Source organism: Symphodus melops, assembly GCF_947650265.1.
Source record: "Symphodus melops genome assembly, chromosome: 6".
In the NCBI taxonomy this organism is placed as follows: domain Eukaryota; kingdom Metazoa; phylum Chordata; class Actinopteri; order Labriformes; family Labridae; genus Symphodus; species Symphodus melops.
The window spans coordinates 10,545,617-10,562,415 of record NC_136696.1 but is presented as its reverse complement, the minus strand read 5'-3'; the positions used below and the strand labels follow the sequence as shown (position 1 = coordinate 10,562,415).

The following is a 16,799-nucleotide window of genomic DNA, read 5'->3' as shown; positions in this document are numbered from 1 at the left end:
CCATAATAGCCTATTTTTAGATTCGGTTCATTCTGTATCACACTGAGCTTTTTAAATTCAGATTTTAACATTAAGCAAAAGTTTACTGGAAAAAGTACATACTACAAATACAGTAGTAAACATAAAGATGGCTATCTCTATATGTAGCTTATGTGTTATTTATTGTATAGCCTCTTTAACACTCCAGTCCACTTGATGGCGGTAATGCGCCTCCAAGTTGTTTCACCAACCTCCCATAAACAACAAGAAATGAGAACAAGAAGGAGATCTGTCTCACCATGACTGCGGCTGACAGTGGAGTCAAGCCCCTTCAAAATGCCATGAAAATGGCCAAAGTTGCCATACAGCTGGACGGAGCGAACAAACACAAGGTAGGGTTATTCCCCGCTTGTCTTGTCCTGATGCCGGGAAGGTTTGAAGCCATGAGGAAGCTGAGAGTGGAGATGTAAACAGACGGAGAGGGGCGGGAGCTGTCAGCGGGTTAGAGAGCTGACCTGTCACTTAATGATGTCGTGTTCTGTTTATCGGTCGGTCCGTAAACGCACCTTCTGTGATGGACTCACACTTTATAATGAAGAGACATAAAGAGTTTTTTTTTTTAAACTGATTCTTCCAATTATCCCAATAAAAGAGAGGTTGTATTCAGAAAGCAGGAGTGCATTTACTCTTTTTATATTTAGTGTTCACTTCCACTGATGACACTCCTTAATGCATCCATGCACACCGTGTGTTACATTACACTGTCATAATAATGTTATCTTACTTTTGAATTAGAACACTAGTTAAATATTCACTTTGTTTATAAGCAAAGGCACCCAAAACATACTCTTTTGTGATAGAGCATTACTCTGGGAAATGTTTTGTCTCCTCTGGAACCACTGAACAAGAAGGCCTCTTTCTAAGCTTCACACAAATACCTGAAGGACTGTCAAGAATAGAAAGATAAGAAATGAATCTGAAAGATAAAGAATATGCAGCAAAGTTTGTTCTGTTGTTGGAAAAAGATTTACATTTCAAGCCAATTGCAAACTGATTGTGTATTCAAAAATGTTTGTCTATAATTATAACTTGTTATTGCCATCTTTTACTGGCTGCCACCGTGTTTACTGTATGCAATAATCACAAGACGCTACATGCTTGTTGTCTATCTGCAGGAAGCCTACTGTGAATACCTCCGAACTATCAACTACATCTCACATGCACTGTTGGAGGAGGCGGGATCACAAAGTAGGATCTACGTTGTGAATTATTTAGTTTAATAATCACAATAATAAGTCACCTCCTGATTGTGGCTCAATGGATTTTTTCAGTTATTTTGCATACAGAGTTGTCAATGTTGACGGGGCAGATTACTAATCAAACTATCTTGTGCTGTTTTCTCCTTGCTCATCGAAGAAAAGTCCTAACAAAGTATAGCAAAAGCAGTGATTCCTTACGTGTGGGACGCACAGCAGAAGAAAACACTTCATCTTTATTTCAAGAGCTTATATCCTTCCTTTTTAAAAAAAAATAGGGCCACTGTGTACCCATCATTGACACCCGATATCCTCGTTAAATCCAAACTTACTTAAAGAGGCATTATTTACATTTAATTTGATTAAAGATTAGCAACAGATGGGAACAATAACAGTAACATTAATGTTCCATTTCAACCTTATCTCTGTCCTTTTAAATCTGATGAAGAATGCTCACAGTTGCTGCATGTTTTCTTTCTGGCAGGCAGCTGCAAAATCTGTTCTTCAGGCACCTGATCCATCTGATATGGTGGCTTGGAAGAGGCAAATGTTTTATATAGTGGAGAACATGCATTCAGTTACACTTTTCTGTCCAGGAAGGAGTGAACTGAAGGATAGATCAGTTCAAATGACGACATACAAGTCAGACATCAATGTAAAGACACAGAAGGAGGAAAATCCCCTTTAGAGTTGAATCAAGAAGGCTCAACCCCTTCACCAGCCTCAAGTGCTAACCATTAGGAACTGGAATAGTGTAAGAAGTTACAAACTCTAACTGCTGTCATGTCCTCTGTCCTCTTCGAATTGTGTGCAGATAGTATTGTTTCGTCTCTAGTTTCAGTAGGTTTACTTAAAGTAGCTCAACAGGTTTTTAGGTGCCATGACAAAAGATAACACTGCTTCATGTGTCTCTGTAACCTACATTTAAAACAACATTTAACTTTAACTTCCAAATAGGATTATCGTTTTTAAAGTCAACACTGTTTCACGAGGTGTGTAGGGTTAAGAGTTAAAAACAAAAATATGTATCTCTTTCCCTCATTCACAAAGCAGTCACAAGGATTTCCAGTTTTAAAAACTGAATACTGCACGTGTACCATGTGTACAGTAAACTGTTTAAAATGAAATGTTTATGCACACTCACTGTTAGCTCATAGCACACAGCTGGAACAGTTCTTCAGTTTGTCCTCCATGGAGATTATAACGTCTAGTGTTTCTAGAAACCTTTTAGAGACTTTGAACAAATCACACAAAACACTAAAGACAGTACTACATTATTTTAAACAATCCAGTAGATGGCATCATTATAAAGATAATTAAAACAAAAAAAAATACTAGACTATTTTGGGTAGTTGGTATGTTTAATTGTCCACAAAGTTGAGATTTTTCTTTTTCTTTAGAATTATAAAATCAGAAAAGCTTGTTTTGTGTTATCATGTGGTTGTCGTTCTAAACAGATGTGAAGTGCACTGCAGGTAGATTTCAGCAATTGCTTGAACCAAATCAATCAGATATCACATTTTATGCAGTATTGACTTAAATACACCTCCTGACTCACGTCTTTCTCTCCTTTTCTCTGTTCCATCCTCAGAGGAGGGCGAGGTGGAGGTGGAGCGGATGTTGAGGCTGGCAGAGCAATGTCTGGAGCGAGCCAAGTCCTTTGTGGGAAAAAGCGCTGACACCATTACCCACTCTGACTGCGTCTCTACTCCCCCGGTCTGTCCTCCTAGCCTATCAGAAGCCTGTCAGACTGCCGCCGCCTCTGATTTAAACACTAGTAAATACATCCTCCTTGATTAGAGACTACTCTTCTCAACACATATTGTTTAATTACTGCTAACATGAAGCCTGCCCCTGCCCCCCCATGATTGTGTCCTGTAAGCCAAACACCTCTTTTTGTCTCTTTGCTCTCACAGTCCCACCATGTGATTCTCCTGTGGACGCAGGGCGTAAAGCATCCAGCCCAAAGAAGACAGGGCACCGCAGGGTTATGTCAGATGGTAGTGGGGAACTCTCTCCCTTTCTGCCTCCTGAAATCTTCCAGCGATTACAAACGGTGGAGTCACAGGACATGTGCAAGAAGTAAATTCCTAAATGCCTAAATTCAAAGTATTCAAAGAATAATTGCCTGCATGGGACTGTATTAGGATGCTTTTTTGGGCCTCCCTTAATGTCTAATCACTGGGCACATTCAAAACACATGACTGTCTTCTGGAAATCTTCACATTTGGTTGTGAAATAAACTTCATTGGGATCCCAGAACACTTAAAGGCGATGCATTTCAACTGGATTTCAAACACATCCATCCAACCTTCACTTGACTTCACATGTTCTCCTTTGTCTGATATTTCTTTAATCTGTTCTGTAGTATGTGATTTTGTTTTTGCTTTTTGAGTTTTATTATGACAAAGTCAACCATGTTGATTTGAGACGACTTTAAGTGACATATTGCTTCTATATGATTTGTGTCTATGTCACACTCCAGGGAGCTGACCCCGATTGAAGAAGCGTCACGTTTGAACCAGAAGTTAAAAGCCAATTATGAAGCCCGTCTCGCACGGCTCACTCCGGGACAGGCCTATCAGAAGACGTCTCTGGTATGTGTCTTTGTTTGTGTTTTTGTGTGTGAAACACATTTTGTGACCTCTGACAAACATGATTATTTGACCGGAATATCTAGAGTCTTGTTTACAGCTGGCATCAACATGCTGTCTGAGTGATTTGATCACAGTTGGACAGCCGTAAATACAGGCAGGGGCTTGTCCAGACTTTTTTTATTTGGGGTGGCTCAACGTTCATGCAAATGATTTCAATTTCTTTCTTTCTTTCTTTCTTTCTTTCTTTCTTTTTTATTCTTTTTTTTAATTTATTTTTGGGCTTTTTGTGCCTTTATTGGAGAGTCAGAATAGTTGATAGAGATGGAAATTAGGGAGAGAGAGTCGGGGTTGACATGCAGGAAAGGAGCCACAGGCCGGAGGCCAGGCAGCTGAGAAATAAGAAACGTTATGAAACCATTCTTGGTTCTTATCTTGCCAACACCAGGTCAATATGTTACGATGTTCACTACTCTGATTCAAAACGTCTGCACAAGCAGGGACCTTTAGATTAGCCTCGGCTCTGTTTGTGTCCAGTGCTGAATAGAAAGTGCTCAGATAAGATGAAAGCAGGAGGTTGAAGAAATAACCTACTACTTAACACTTACTGTACATAAGGACAAGGTTGAGGTGAGCATGTCAGGAAGTATAGAGTCTGAGTCATGTTTACACAGTTGTTGTTTCTGTGCTGTTTAATACTCCTGATAAACCTGATTGCACAAGATTGAAAAGTAACAGAAGTGAAAATGAGTGACAGAGTGATAAAACTAGGAAGTACCCTTCAGTCAAGCCCGGTCCTGCGTCTCAGTTCTTTTAATTGCTCTCTCCTCGGCCCTCACTCCTCGACCGAACCCATGCACACTTATAAGCCCAAAGTGATTATACACTCAACAAAAATATAAACGCAACACTTTTGTTTTTGCTCCCATTTGTCATGAGATGGACTCAAAGATCTAAAATTCATTCCAGATACACAATATTACCATTTCTCTCAAACATTGTTCATAAATCTGTCTAAATGTGTGATAGTGAGCACTTTTGCTTTGCTGAGACAATCCATCCCACCTCACAGGTGTGCCACATCAAGATGCTCATCAGACACCATGATTAGTGCATAGGTGTACCTTATACTGCCCACAATAAAAGGCCACCCTGAAATGTGCAGTTTTTGCTTTATTGAGGGTCTGGGGACTCAGAACCAGTCAGTATCTGGTGTGACCACCATTTGCCTCATGCAGTGCAACACATCTTCTTCGCATAGAGTTTATCAGATTGTCAATTGTGGCCTGTGGAATGTTGGTCCACTCCTCTTCAATGGCTGTGCGAAGTTGCTGGATATTAGTGGGAACTGGTACGCGCTGTCGTATACGCCGGTCAAGCACATCCCAAACATGCTCAATGGGTGACATGTCCGGTGAGTATGCTGGCCATGCAAGAACTGGGACATTTTCAGCTTCCAAGAATTGTGTACAGATCCTTGCAACATGGGGCCGTGCATTATCTTGCTGAAACATGAGGTGATGTTCATGGATGTATGGCACAACAATGGGCCTCAGGATCTCATCACGGTATCTCTGTGCATTCAAAATGCCATCAATAAAATGCACCTGTGTTCTTCGTCCATAACAGATGCCTGCCCATACCATAACCCCACCACCACCATGGGCCACTCGATCCACAACATTGACATCAGCAAAGCGCTCACCCACACGACGCCACACACGCTGTCTGCCATCTGCCCTGAACAATGTAAACCGAGATTCATCCGTGAAGAGAACACCTCTCCAACGTGCCAGACGCCATCGAATGTGAGCATTTGCCCACTCAAGTCTGTTACGGCGACGATCTGGAGTCAGGTTAAGACCCCGATGAGGACGACGAGCATGCAGTTGAGCTTCCCTGAGACGGTTTCTGACAGTTTGTGCAGAAATTCTTTGGTTATGCAAACCAATTGTTTCAGCAGCTGTCTGAGTAGCTGGTCTCAGACGATCTTGGAGGTGAACCTGCTGGATGTGGAGGTCCTGGGCTGGTGTGGTTACACGTGGTCTGCGGTTGTGAGGCCGGTTGGATGTACTGCCATATTCTCTGAAACGCCTTTGGAGACGGCTTATGGTGGAGAAATGAACATTCAATGCCCGAGCAACAGATCTGGTTGACATTCCTGCTGTCAGCATGCCAATTGCACGCTCCCTCAATGCTTGCGCCATCTGTGGCATTTTGCTGTGAGACAAAACTGCACATTTCAGAGTGGCCTTTTATTGTGGGCAGTATAAGGTACACCTGTGCACTAATCATGGTGTCTGATGAGCATCTTGATGTGGCACACCTGTGAGGTGGGATGGATTGTCTCAGCAAAGCAAAAGTGCTCACTATCACACATTTAGACAGATTTATGAACAATGTTTGAGAGAAATGGTAATATTGTGTATCTGGAATGAATTTTAGATCTTTGAGTCCATCTCATGACAAATGGGAGCAAAAACAAAAGTGTTGCGTTTATATTTTTGTTGAGTATAAATGAAAGGAAGAGAGAGGATTGAAGAGGGAGATCTGAGGAGCAATGACCGAGGAAACATGAGAGCAGACTTTATGGAAGTCTTTTTACTGACAGGCCTTATCGAATATCACTCATTGATTGGACGCTAAAGCGGATCAGACTTCAGTGAAACTTCTCAAAATGAGCGGAGTTTAATACCGGAGAAAATATGGACATTAAGAAGAAGCTAAACAGACCGTGGGACATTTAAACAGATTATAAACATCTGTGAGTTTGTAAAGAGTCCGTCGGTGATGAGCTGGAATTACAAAGAGTCTGAAGTGAAGACGGACAACGAAATATGAAGCTCCATACGTTCTATAAAATCATGACAAGAGAGTGTGGGCCAATCACTCCCGACATTTGATTGTTTTTTAATTGTTGTGGAATTTTTCCCATTACCAAAGAGTGAAAATAAAGAGTGAGAAGATCTATTCAGAAAAGAACCCCAAGATCGATCTGGTCTCAATGAACATTTATTGGAAGGCAAGATAAGCGTTCGAAGACCCCTCTCTCACACGGTGAGGAGAGAAAGAGGCCCCGAGTAAAGGCAAACATGAACACTTATACATTTCCATCACATTACACAGATCACTCCCCCATCACGCCACATAGAGCCACTGCCCACCTGGCAGGGCACGATCTATCCCCTAGTGTGAGAAAAGAGACTACATGACTATTTACCATCTCCCAAGGCTGAGAAGGAGATGGAGTCCAGTGAGAAAGAGCCTGGGTGACTCTTCCCACATGTACAGAGTGTGAGAAACAGAATAAAGGGAACGAAATGATGGGAAACAAAACACCCAATATGCTGTGCATGTAGTGTTCTAAGACATTTCAGATACATTTTATATGACAGATTCTATGAGACCTTCGTAGTACAAATGGAGTAAAATTTTCCATAACATGATTCACGGTCAAACAGTCTGTTAACATCAAGTGTTCAAATCTAAATATCATAAATGATTCCTTCATTTTCTTTCCATGATCCCTCAGACTGTTCATTTTAATGTCTGATGATGAGAATGATAGTCTGATGAAGAGGGAGAAACACGTTTTACATTCAAACTTATTTACCTTGTTAAAGTTTCTATAATTTAAAATCTCATACATAATTTGAAGTATTACTGAGACATAAGTAACATAAGTATATCGGTCCGATACCTGCCCGAAAACGAATAGCGGATTTTATCGGACAACATCTTAAATCCCCGATGTGAAGCGCTCCGATAAGCAGACCATTTAACAGACTTTAAAAGTATAATATGGTTTTATTGGATTTATTGAGGATATTTTTCAGGGTCTTCTAATTTATTTTTTATTTATTTATTAAAGAAACTTTATTTTGGTCCCTTTGCTTTTATTAGTGTACTATTGCAGAAGCTCTAAGTTTCCAACCGGTCTTCACATACACTTTCTACAATATCCATTGTAAATAAATTCTGTCTTTATATAGTTGTCTGAATTCTATAAACGCAATGTCATTAAATACTTTGAATCTGTTCACCAGTTTTAAACTGGTGGAAATAAAAGTCTGAAAATAGTTCTAAGACCCTCCTTTAATAATTTTATTATCATCAACTCATATGATACAAAGCAATTTAGATGACACTGACAGTTTCTGAAGATGTTCTTGAAAAGTTGTAATCTGAATCAACAACTTCCTGTGTGCTTTTATTTTGGAGTCCGTGTGGTAGTATTTTCGGACTGATGTCTGTGTGAGCTTGCTGCAGCCAGCTCGGTGTTGATGAATGAATAGACTACCTGAGACAGGGGGGAGTAAGTGTGATGATAAGATATCTCTACAGTCCTGTTATTTCGGTCTCAAATATCTCAGTTCAACAGAGAACTTTCTCATCTCGTCGTTATTTTTTATCTTCAGCCAAATTTGAAACAAGGCAGAACAAAAAAAAAAAAGCGAGACATGTAATTTAATTTTACGTGAAATAGTTTACTAATTTAAACAATTATTTAGTGGAAGATTTCGCCACACCTCAAGTTTTTGTGCAGTTGTATTTTTTGTATTTATGGTAACTTATTACTCAGATCCGGAACATGTTTGGTCGTCGGTCGGAGGTCCGGTCTTTTTGGAGATCTCTGAAGGCGTTTGTGAAGGTAAATCATCAGAGGACTCATTTACGCTGCGTCACTCTTAAACAAGGCATGCAGTGTTTCTTTTGCACGTTTTATTTTATTTAATAATTGCGGTAATAGTTCATGTCAACGAGCCCAGATTGTGATTGACGCCTGTTTTCGTGGCTTCAGGATTAAACAGCTCCAACCTTTGTTAGTTTAATCATCTATCTGCACAGCAAATTACTTTTATTGTGTCTGCAAGCTCGCAAACTTCTTCTTCTGGTGATCCATGCCGCTCTAGATGTCACTGTTGATTTAATGCAATCTCCAGGTCGTCCTGCAGCGGCTGATGTAATTATTTTTTGTTTGTTGTCTCCCATTAACTACTGCAGACTGTAACAAGGTGGTAGAAGTAACTTAAAGGGTAATATTATTGTTTTAAAACCTTAGCTCTAGTTTGACATGTCTATGGGTTGCTCTTGGAGATTATTTCAGACAGCAGCTGCAAAACAGGCTGAAAAGTCTGAAAACAATCCATGGGTGCATTGAGTCTGATTGGTCCAACCCCTACACTGTTTTTTTTTTTATTTTTTTTACTTCTGGTAAACTTGAATTACTTTTATTCTAACTTGTCAGTGTAAGACTTTTTGTCAGTGTAAGCAGCAGTTATTTGACTCTCAGTGAGTTTGTTCTCAGTTTTATGGTCAATGTTTGATTGAGCTCATTTTCCTCCGACGATAACGTTGCAGCCTTTAAAACCAACTTCTGCTTTCTGAAACTTTTGTTTCTTCTGGAATCAGGAATCAGGACGTTAATTTGCTACCTTGAGTGAATTTGATTTTAACAGATACGTTTATGTCCTCTTCTCTTTTCCAATGCAGACACTCTCTCTCCAGCGGCAGATGATGGAGAACCTCATCATAGCCAAAGCCAGACAGGATGCTGTATCCTTTCGTTGTGAGATTGTGCCCTGTTTTCATGAAAGACAGGATAACAAACATGATCGACATATGAAACACGAGAGCCAGAGAGAGTGATCTATTCGTCATATCGACTCTGACGTTTCAGGAATTTAAAAACTTAAGAGTTGAAGTTCGTAGCTCACTAGAAATGATAAGTTACACATTGTTTAAGTGCAGACATTATGGCCTTGGTAAAAAATTCATAAAGGCAGTCCTGGAAAAGAGGAAGGCTTGTAAAAATTCTGATTTTAGAAATAGTTCTTGCTTTAACTCTTGATGCTTTATTGATCTCCCTGTTTCTCAGTCAGTAAGAATCCAATAGAGATACTTTGGTTACACAACCTTCTTTTAAGCAAGTGCCCTTATTTTTTGGATGACATTGTTTAAGCCCATAACAGTTTCAAAAACCCCCCCCCCAAAAAAACACATGATTCTTCATGTTGTAACACTAAAGAAGCTCCTCATTTGAACACACAGACACAAACACCTGATCAATGTGAGGACTGTGATGATAGGACGTTTGTCCTTAATGATTATTGAAACATTAGCTCCAGAGGAAGATGGAGGAGAGACGACTTCGATTGCAGGAAGAGGCCAACAGGTACAAAACAAAGCCTTTGCAAAATCCTTCAAATAGATTCAAACTTTGTTCTGTTTTTAGCTGCGGCCATCTGTCTCTTCGCTTCTAAAAATAGATGAGCGCTGTTTGGCTCCCTTTTGACAGAAATCCAGCTCTTACTCGGCTCCTTCCGCATAAATTCAGGTGTAATGTGCTGAGCTGACATTTAAAAATAATATGAATTTAAAATGGACTGTAATTGAAATTGTTGAAGGATTAACCTTAAAGAATTTTCAGGGTTTTTTTCTTCTATATTTAATGTATTTGGTATTTCATGAATTTTAAGTTATGTACTATGTTTTCTTGTAAACTTGAAAATGATAACGAAGTGACCACATAGTGCACATGTAAGGCTCCTTTCAGAAGCGTTGTATGTATCTATTGGTGGTGTTATCTCAGCCTAAGGCACTGAGTACATTCTTGGAAAGGCTGTCGTCTCTTCTAGAGATGATTAAGAACAACACAGATATGAAGGCTTTCGCTTTGGTTGTCTTACTTCACATATTTCTATACGCACAGAGTGATGGCCTTAAAATTCTACCTGTGGGGTTATCCACAGAACGCTGAGGTACATTGTTTGCCATAATTCACGTTTATTTAATCTTTCAATTTCTTATCAAGATGCCTCTAACTTAACTGAGAGTGTTTTTAAAAGAACTACGTTAATATTTGGTAATGATGGTTATTTCTGATCGTGGTTTTTTTGTTGCAGATCAGGAGACACAGCCAGCTATGTCTTTGTGTTGATTATCCTGGAAGGATAAGGGTTAGGGATATTCATTAAAATTGTAAACAAATTGTAATTCTGAATGAACAATGATGAAGGATTCATGTTTTACATCACAGGAGATTTGCAGCTCCTGGAGCGATGACCACAGAGGAACAAGAGCAGCGTATTCTTTATACTAACGTCCTGGAATATGAACAAGACTATGTAAGTTTATGAATGTAGGAAATATTTGATAAAGGCTGCCAGGAAGTCATTCACACAATCATGTTTGTCTATTTTAGGACTGGCCCAAACTTTGGAAAGCCAACATGAAGAAGAATCCAAATGACATCGCGTTAGTGTCGGGTCTCGTCTCCTACCTTCTCAGGTAACTGTCAGCATCAGAGAACATGTATGTTGTCTCCAGGCTACATCCTCACTCAATCAATCAATCAATCAATCAATCTTTATTTATATGGGTGGCTGTAAACAAATGACTCCAAGGCCTCGGGCCTTCTCTGTGACAAAACCAAACAAGAGGTGAACAGAGGAATGCAATGGCCTTCATGTGTCCCAAAATCCAGATTTCAAAACCATTGATGACAGAGTTTTGGCAGATGTGGTTTTTAACCACTGGAAATGTCTTTCCCTTAGTTAAAAACAAACAAACAACAACACAGAGTCAGTAGATAGTTTTAGGATGCCATTACTGTATATCTCATCTGTTTGGTGAGTACTTCAACATTCACCAAACGTAGACACTCTGCAGTACGTTATTTTGGAAAGGAACCTGACTTACAGCTTTTGTTTTACCATGACACCATCACTAATCTGATTTTCGCTGTCCAAAAGGTCAACATTTGATGCAGCAGTCCTGACAAATCCCAATGGTTGAAGTCTTTGTTTCCCCCATGAGTTTTCTTTAACGACAGATACACTCTTACTCTTTGCTCACTCTAAAGTCAAGTTACGGTATGAACAAAGACAAACAGGAGAGAGAGTGTCTGTGTGTCCCTTTTAGAGTAAAGGTCTAAGGTCTAGTTTATACTATAGATTTCAGTAGACATCCATTCGTTTATCTACAGAATGCTGTCAGATTTCTGTCGTCACACTGTTTGTAAGAGATATTCAGTATTGTCAGGCCAGATTACCATTGACTTTCATTTGCACTGTGCCCTCAGCCGATCTGACCACCCAGTAGTGAAGCTGCTGAGGAAACACCAGTACAAGGTTTACAACAGACTCTACCCCATCGTCAGTAAAGGCCTGCCTCAGAGTCCTGTGCTGCAGCTGAGGCTTTCTCGCAGCACCCACAGCTTGCTTCACCCAGGTAGGGCCAGAGTTGGGTGTTTGAGGGTAACAAAATAACAGAGTCAGGATCTTGTTGTGTCTGCAAAGACAAAGACCGATGGAAGGAATACCACACGTACAACTGTTATTATTTTGAGATGTAAGAAAAAAATGCAGTATAATACAAAATGGTCAATCAAAAGGTGATTAGGATTAACTGCAGACGTACTCTAAAACAGCGAAGTCTTCTTTAACAAATGAACTCCTGAAAATGTTCTAGATAATCAAAGGAGGATGACGAATGTAAAAGTTGAACCCACCCATTCATTCAGCTCTGCTTTAGCTTGTTTGGACTTCGCAGTAAGCGTAAAGGGTTTTTGTAGCTCACTTCTAACACACATCACATCCAAATATTAAAAGTTGCATGTGAGCTTTTTTCAGGAACCGTGAATGATGAAACAAACGTTTTGTAAATGAGATAAGAAGATGCTTTACTGTTCACGTGAAAACACTGAAAAGTGACGCCGGTGCTCAACAGAAAGCTCGACTCACCAGATTATTCTGGATACATTCAGGGCACGATTCATTCGTATGGAAAAGGACAGGCCATCTAAAAGCTGTTAGGGTATTTCACTTTGCACCAAAACAGTGGAGTGACAGGATGACTGACATCCCAGGGCAATGCAGCTTCAGGGGTTGACCTTGATAAAATTGTAATGGAAAGGTAGCCATGCTGTGTAACTGTGGAGGGAAAGTCACCATTTATCACTAACAGGTGCAACATTAACCTGAACACATTTGTGTGTTTTGAAAATGATATTTACCTTTGCAGAGACCCCAAGGAAGCCCGCCAGGACTGTGGGCAGCAGGATGGGTGACCAGAGCACCGGCTCTTCTCCCTCACTTTCTCACCACCGCCACACAAACGACGAGGAGGAGGAGGAGGAGGAGGAGGAGGGGGAGGAGGGGGAGGAGCCTCGCACAAAGGTGTCGGCGGAGCGGGAGAACTCGTTTGAAGATCTCGAACAGTTCCTGACCCAGTTAGACTGGGCCGAGCCTCGTGGCAGCACGGGAGGTTTAGAGCAGAGCAGTGAGCCCTTTATACTGTCAGGGCAGGAAGAGGGAAGCTTTCAGGAGCTGGAGATGAGAGCTCTGACAGAACACCTGAAGGCCATCGTCAAAGACGTTCACATTGCAATCGGTGAGCGTGACAACAACCACGGATGTGTCCGCTTTGGCATTTCAGCAAAGTGCCTCACTTTCTAATAAAGAAGTGTCCATAAACTGTACATTAAATGCCAGGATGACGGTGGTAAGCGGTGTTTTGTTTACATTACAGATCAGCTCCTGTCACTGTGTTTGCTTTCCTTTGAGTGCCTGAACACGGCCACATCTAAAGACCTGTGTCTGGCCTGCATCGAGGAAGCCTTCTTCACGCCCCTGTGGAACGTCCTGTTGGCTCTTTTCAGGTAGAACATGCGTAGTGCTTGTGCTCTGTTACCTGTTTTCATACTGTGAAGTGTTGCCTTAAACAGACGCTTTGTTGAAGCAGGTACGCAGCGCTCCAGTGAGACGAAGAGCTCAGTGTAGAGGACTTTGTATGTTTTAGTTCTTGCTGGCAAACCGATTCGGCTGCAGACTGGGGGGGGGTAGATGAAGGGAGTTCCAGGTTGTTGTAGATGATGTCTATTTTATTTTATTTTTTTGTTGGAAAAAATAACAGGAAGGAGGTGTGTTTGTTTGCTGTGAAGGATTGGGAGCCGTTCTCCAGAGGGTTGAGGAGTTTGTTGATTGTGGAGAATAAAGACTGTATGAGATGAGAGTAGGAGGTGGATCAGGCGTAAGAGAGGGCATCTGTGTAAAGTTAGAGGTGGCCTTTGTATGCTTAGGTGTGTACGGTGAGTCCAGTGAGCCCGTCCGGAGTGAACCAAGGAGTAGAGCAGCTGAAGGAGAATGTTTTGGTTTTAGTTGGTGCGAGTTGGGTGGTTTAAAGTTTAAATGATCCACTTCTTTTGAAACTGTTGCACTAACATATGCACGTAGATAGTGGGAGTTCAGACATATACTTTTCCTAAACTTAGTAAGTAGAGCCTTTAAATGTGAAATAAACTGTTTAGCTAAACAGACACAGTGTTGCTCTCTGTGACCAGCAGGTGGCAGTACTGCTCTATGTCTCCCTCTCCCCTAATACTGACGCTGCTGGGATTCAAACTACCATCAAAGATGATTCAGTTCTGATGAAAAAGTAACACAATGATCACCTGATGTCTGATACCTGAATACGTGTAGACCTGGCCTATTATTGTTATTCATTTATAACGTGTTCATGCGTTTGCTTTCAGACAGTGTTTGAACATGTCAGCCATTATGGGACTTGTAGCAGTCGTAGTTAAATAGTTTTTAGTTGTCTTTCTGAAATGAGGGGCATAAGGAGGATCACAGATAAATGTCAAACTTGGTTAACTCCAGCACCAACAGTTTTCAGTGTTCGTTTACCTCTGAAACAAGCAAACAGTGGTTCTTAATTTGTTTTGCTATCATGAAACAGCTGAGAGTAATGGCTTCAAAATAAGATCTCCAATGTCGTCAAACAGAAGTGTCAGATTAAAGTTGTGCTGGTGAGTCATGCTGTTGTCTGTCCTCCTGGTCATTTAAACAATAGTCAGTATGATGGAGTTCAATTCAGAGCCATTAGTACAAAAGCAGAAATCCTATCTTCTTCTTGCTGAGCTGACTGTAGGCCCACAGGAAGGTAAACGTTAGCATACTTTACAGATGTATGATGCATCAAGTGTTCTCTGCTCGGTTCCTTTTCCTCACTCAGCGTACCTTGAGAGGATGACTCTGATCTAAGCTGCTGTTGGACGTGTTTCTTTGGGTTCTGCTGTCTTGTGTATTTTATAATTTTACCTTAAAAAAAAGTCGGATCAATGGTGAACATTGAAAGCTGAATTAAGCCGTGCTCAACTGAAGCCAGTTTCATTTGGCTTATCGAGACGGCAGTTTTGACCGCGACGTTCAAACCTTGTTCGAAGCCGTTCTAAATCAAATTCATCTACATTTCCAGAAACTAAAATTCAGTAGAAGTTCAGTAGAAGTCTTCAGAATTAAAAAATGCCAAAGCATTAATGCCTGACCCAGCCTCACCTATTTTTCAGTCAGTAGTAGTCAAACTGCAGTTTCATCACAAATACTCTTCTTCGTTTGTCTCTTTTACAAAGTTGGAAAGTATTTTCTGTCTGGGTTTTCAGTTTGGTAACCTTTAGTGTTTCTCTCTCAGGAAGGTCTACAGGGAAAGGGAGCAGGCCTATGAGATGAGCATGAAGCTGTTCAGGGATGCGTCACCTGGAGATATCGGTGTTCCCCTAAAGCTGTTCCCCAAAGACCCGGGCACACTGCCAGGTTCCTACCCTTACGAGTCAGCCGTTCAGGAACTCAAGCTCCTCATTACAGACGGCTGTCCACAAAGAAAGTTAGAGTGTATTGGTGAGTCAAACACTGTGATTCTGTTTCTCTTCATGATTAGTACTTGAATTGAAATGTTTAGAAACAAGCACCTAGGAATCAAAATGGTTTGATTTCACACAAGTGCATGATAAAATGTTCTTTTGCATCCAATTACAGGCCATCAGAACAAGATACACTTCATAAAGTCAAAGTTGTATTATTTCACCTGAGGATTGATGGATCTTGAACAAACGCTGCTTCAACAGCTCTAGTAATAAACTCAAAGTCTAAGAATTGGTCAACTGCAGCACAAACTAATTAACGTATTTGATTCAAGTTAACACGACACATTACGGCCTCCGTTCTTTTTCATCATCTTACATCATTCTTTATACTGAACTGCTTTGGATATGGTGAAGCCTGCAGAAACCTGGTTTTAAGCCACAAAGGTGACAAAAGGTTAAGAAGGCTAGCTAGGAAGCCCGCTCACATTTAGCTCAAGTCTGTTTTTCAAAATGTTTTTCCTCTATGTAATCTTTTAAAATGTTTTAATGACACGAGGAGAAGGTGACAACTGATGAAATGTATCCGAGAATGTGTGTCACTTTTCAGCACCAGCATGAAATCAAAACAACTCGAGCGGCATTGTTGTGACAGCAGGCTAATGTTGGCGCTCTCTGTCTTTAGTTTGTTCGTAGCTGCACACTGCACGTACGTTTACACCACATAGCCATGATCTAAAAAAGCTTATGTGACATTCAAATAAGCAGTGAGCACAGTGTGTTATTCTTCTTCTCTAGTCCCTCACTTTATACCCTAGGAGATGAGCCGGCCATGTCAGCACAGTGTAGATACGGCTCAGACAGCGTCACAGACAGCGGGGCTCAATGTCACGCTCGTTGTACTCAGAGAGTTATTTTCAGAGGGTATACTGGATTTCTACTGTATGTTTGTGTAAAATGTCGCCCATTCAGCCTTTAACAACAATCTAAAAACGTGTGAGATATGTAATAGTGAAGTTTAAAAAAAATATATATATATTCTGACAGTGTGTCTTTTCTTTGCTTATTTACACCAATCAGCTAAGACTTCAAAGCCCACCGACTGTATATAATATTAGGTAGGTTTTACATGTGCTGTCCTAAAGGCCCTGACTCTCTTGTTTTGGACAAGTCAACATGTGATTGGCTGTTCGAGGTTTCATTTATCTCCAGCTCTCGACGCAGGTTAGGGAAAGCCCCTCCAGCCTGTCGCTGAAGTATCCAAGCTTTCACACCCATTAGTGCGATTTCTCCACTGCTTCTTATTTTTTCCCACTATATGACCAAAGG

The 16,799-nt window shown here is 40.7% G+C and overlaps 1 protein-coding gene across 1 annotated transcript in view; it reads left to right on the top strand.

The window, feature by feature from the left end:
• Positions 1-278: 278 nt before the first annotated feature.
• Positions 279-16,799, top strand: part of vps9d1 (VPS9 domain containing 1) — a gene marked incomplete at its 5' end in the record, with an annotated part of 31,235 nt that continues 14,714 nt past the window's right edge. Inside the window, 13 exons of the mRNA XM_079345591.1 lie at positions 279-371; positions 1,155-1,227; positions 2,827-3,012; positions 3,152-3,317; positions 3,721-3,832; positions 9,323-9,385; positions 9,952-10,004; positions 10,869-10,956; positions 11,034-11,119; positions 11,913-12,061; positions 12,854-13,222; positions 13,361-13,490; positions 15,302-15,507. Coding sequence (XP_079201717.1) covers positions 279-371; positions 1,155-1,227; positions 2,827-3,012; positions 3,152-3,317; positions 3,721-3,832; positions 9,323-9,385; positions 9,952-10,004; positions 10,869-10,956; positions 11,034-11,119; positions 11,913-12,061; positions 12,854-13,222; positions 13,361-13,490; positions 15,302-15,507 — 1,774 coding nt within the window. The remainder of the gene's footprint in view (positions 372-1,154; positions 1,228-2,826; positions 3,013-3,151; positions 3,318-3,720; positions 3,833-9,322; positions 9,386-9,951; positions 10,005-10,868; positions 10,957-11,033; positions 11,120-11,912; positions 12,062-12,853; positions 13,223-13,360; positions 13,491-15,301; positions 15,508-16,799) is intronic.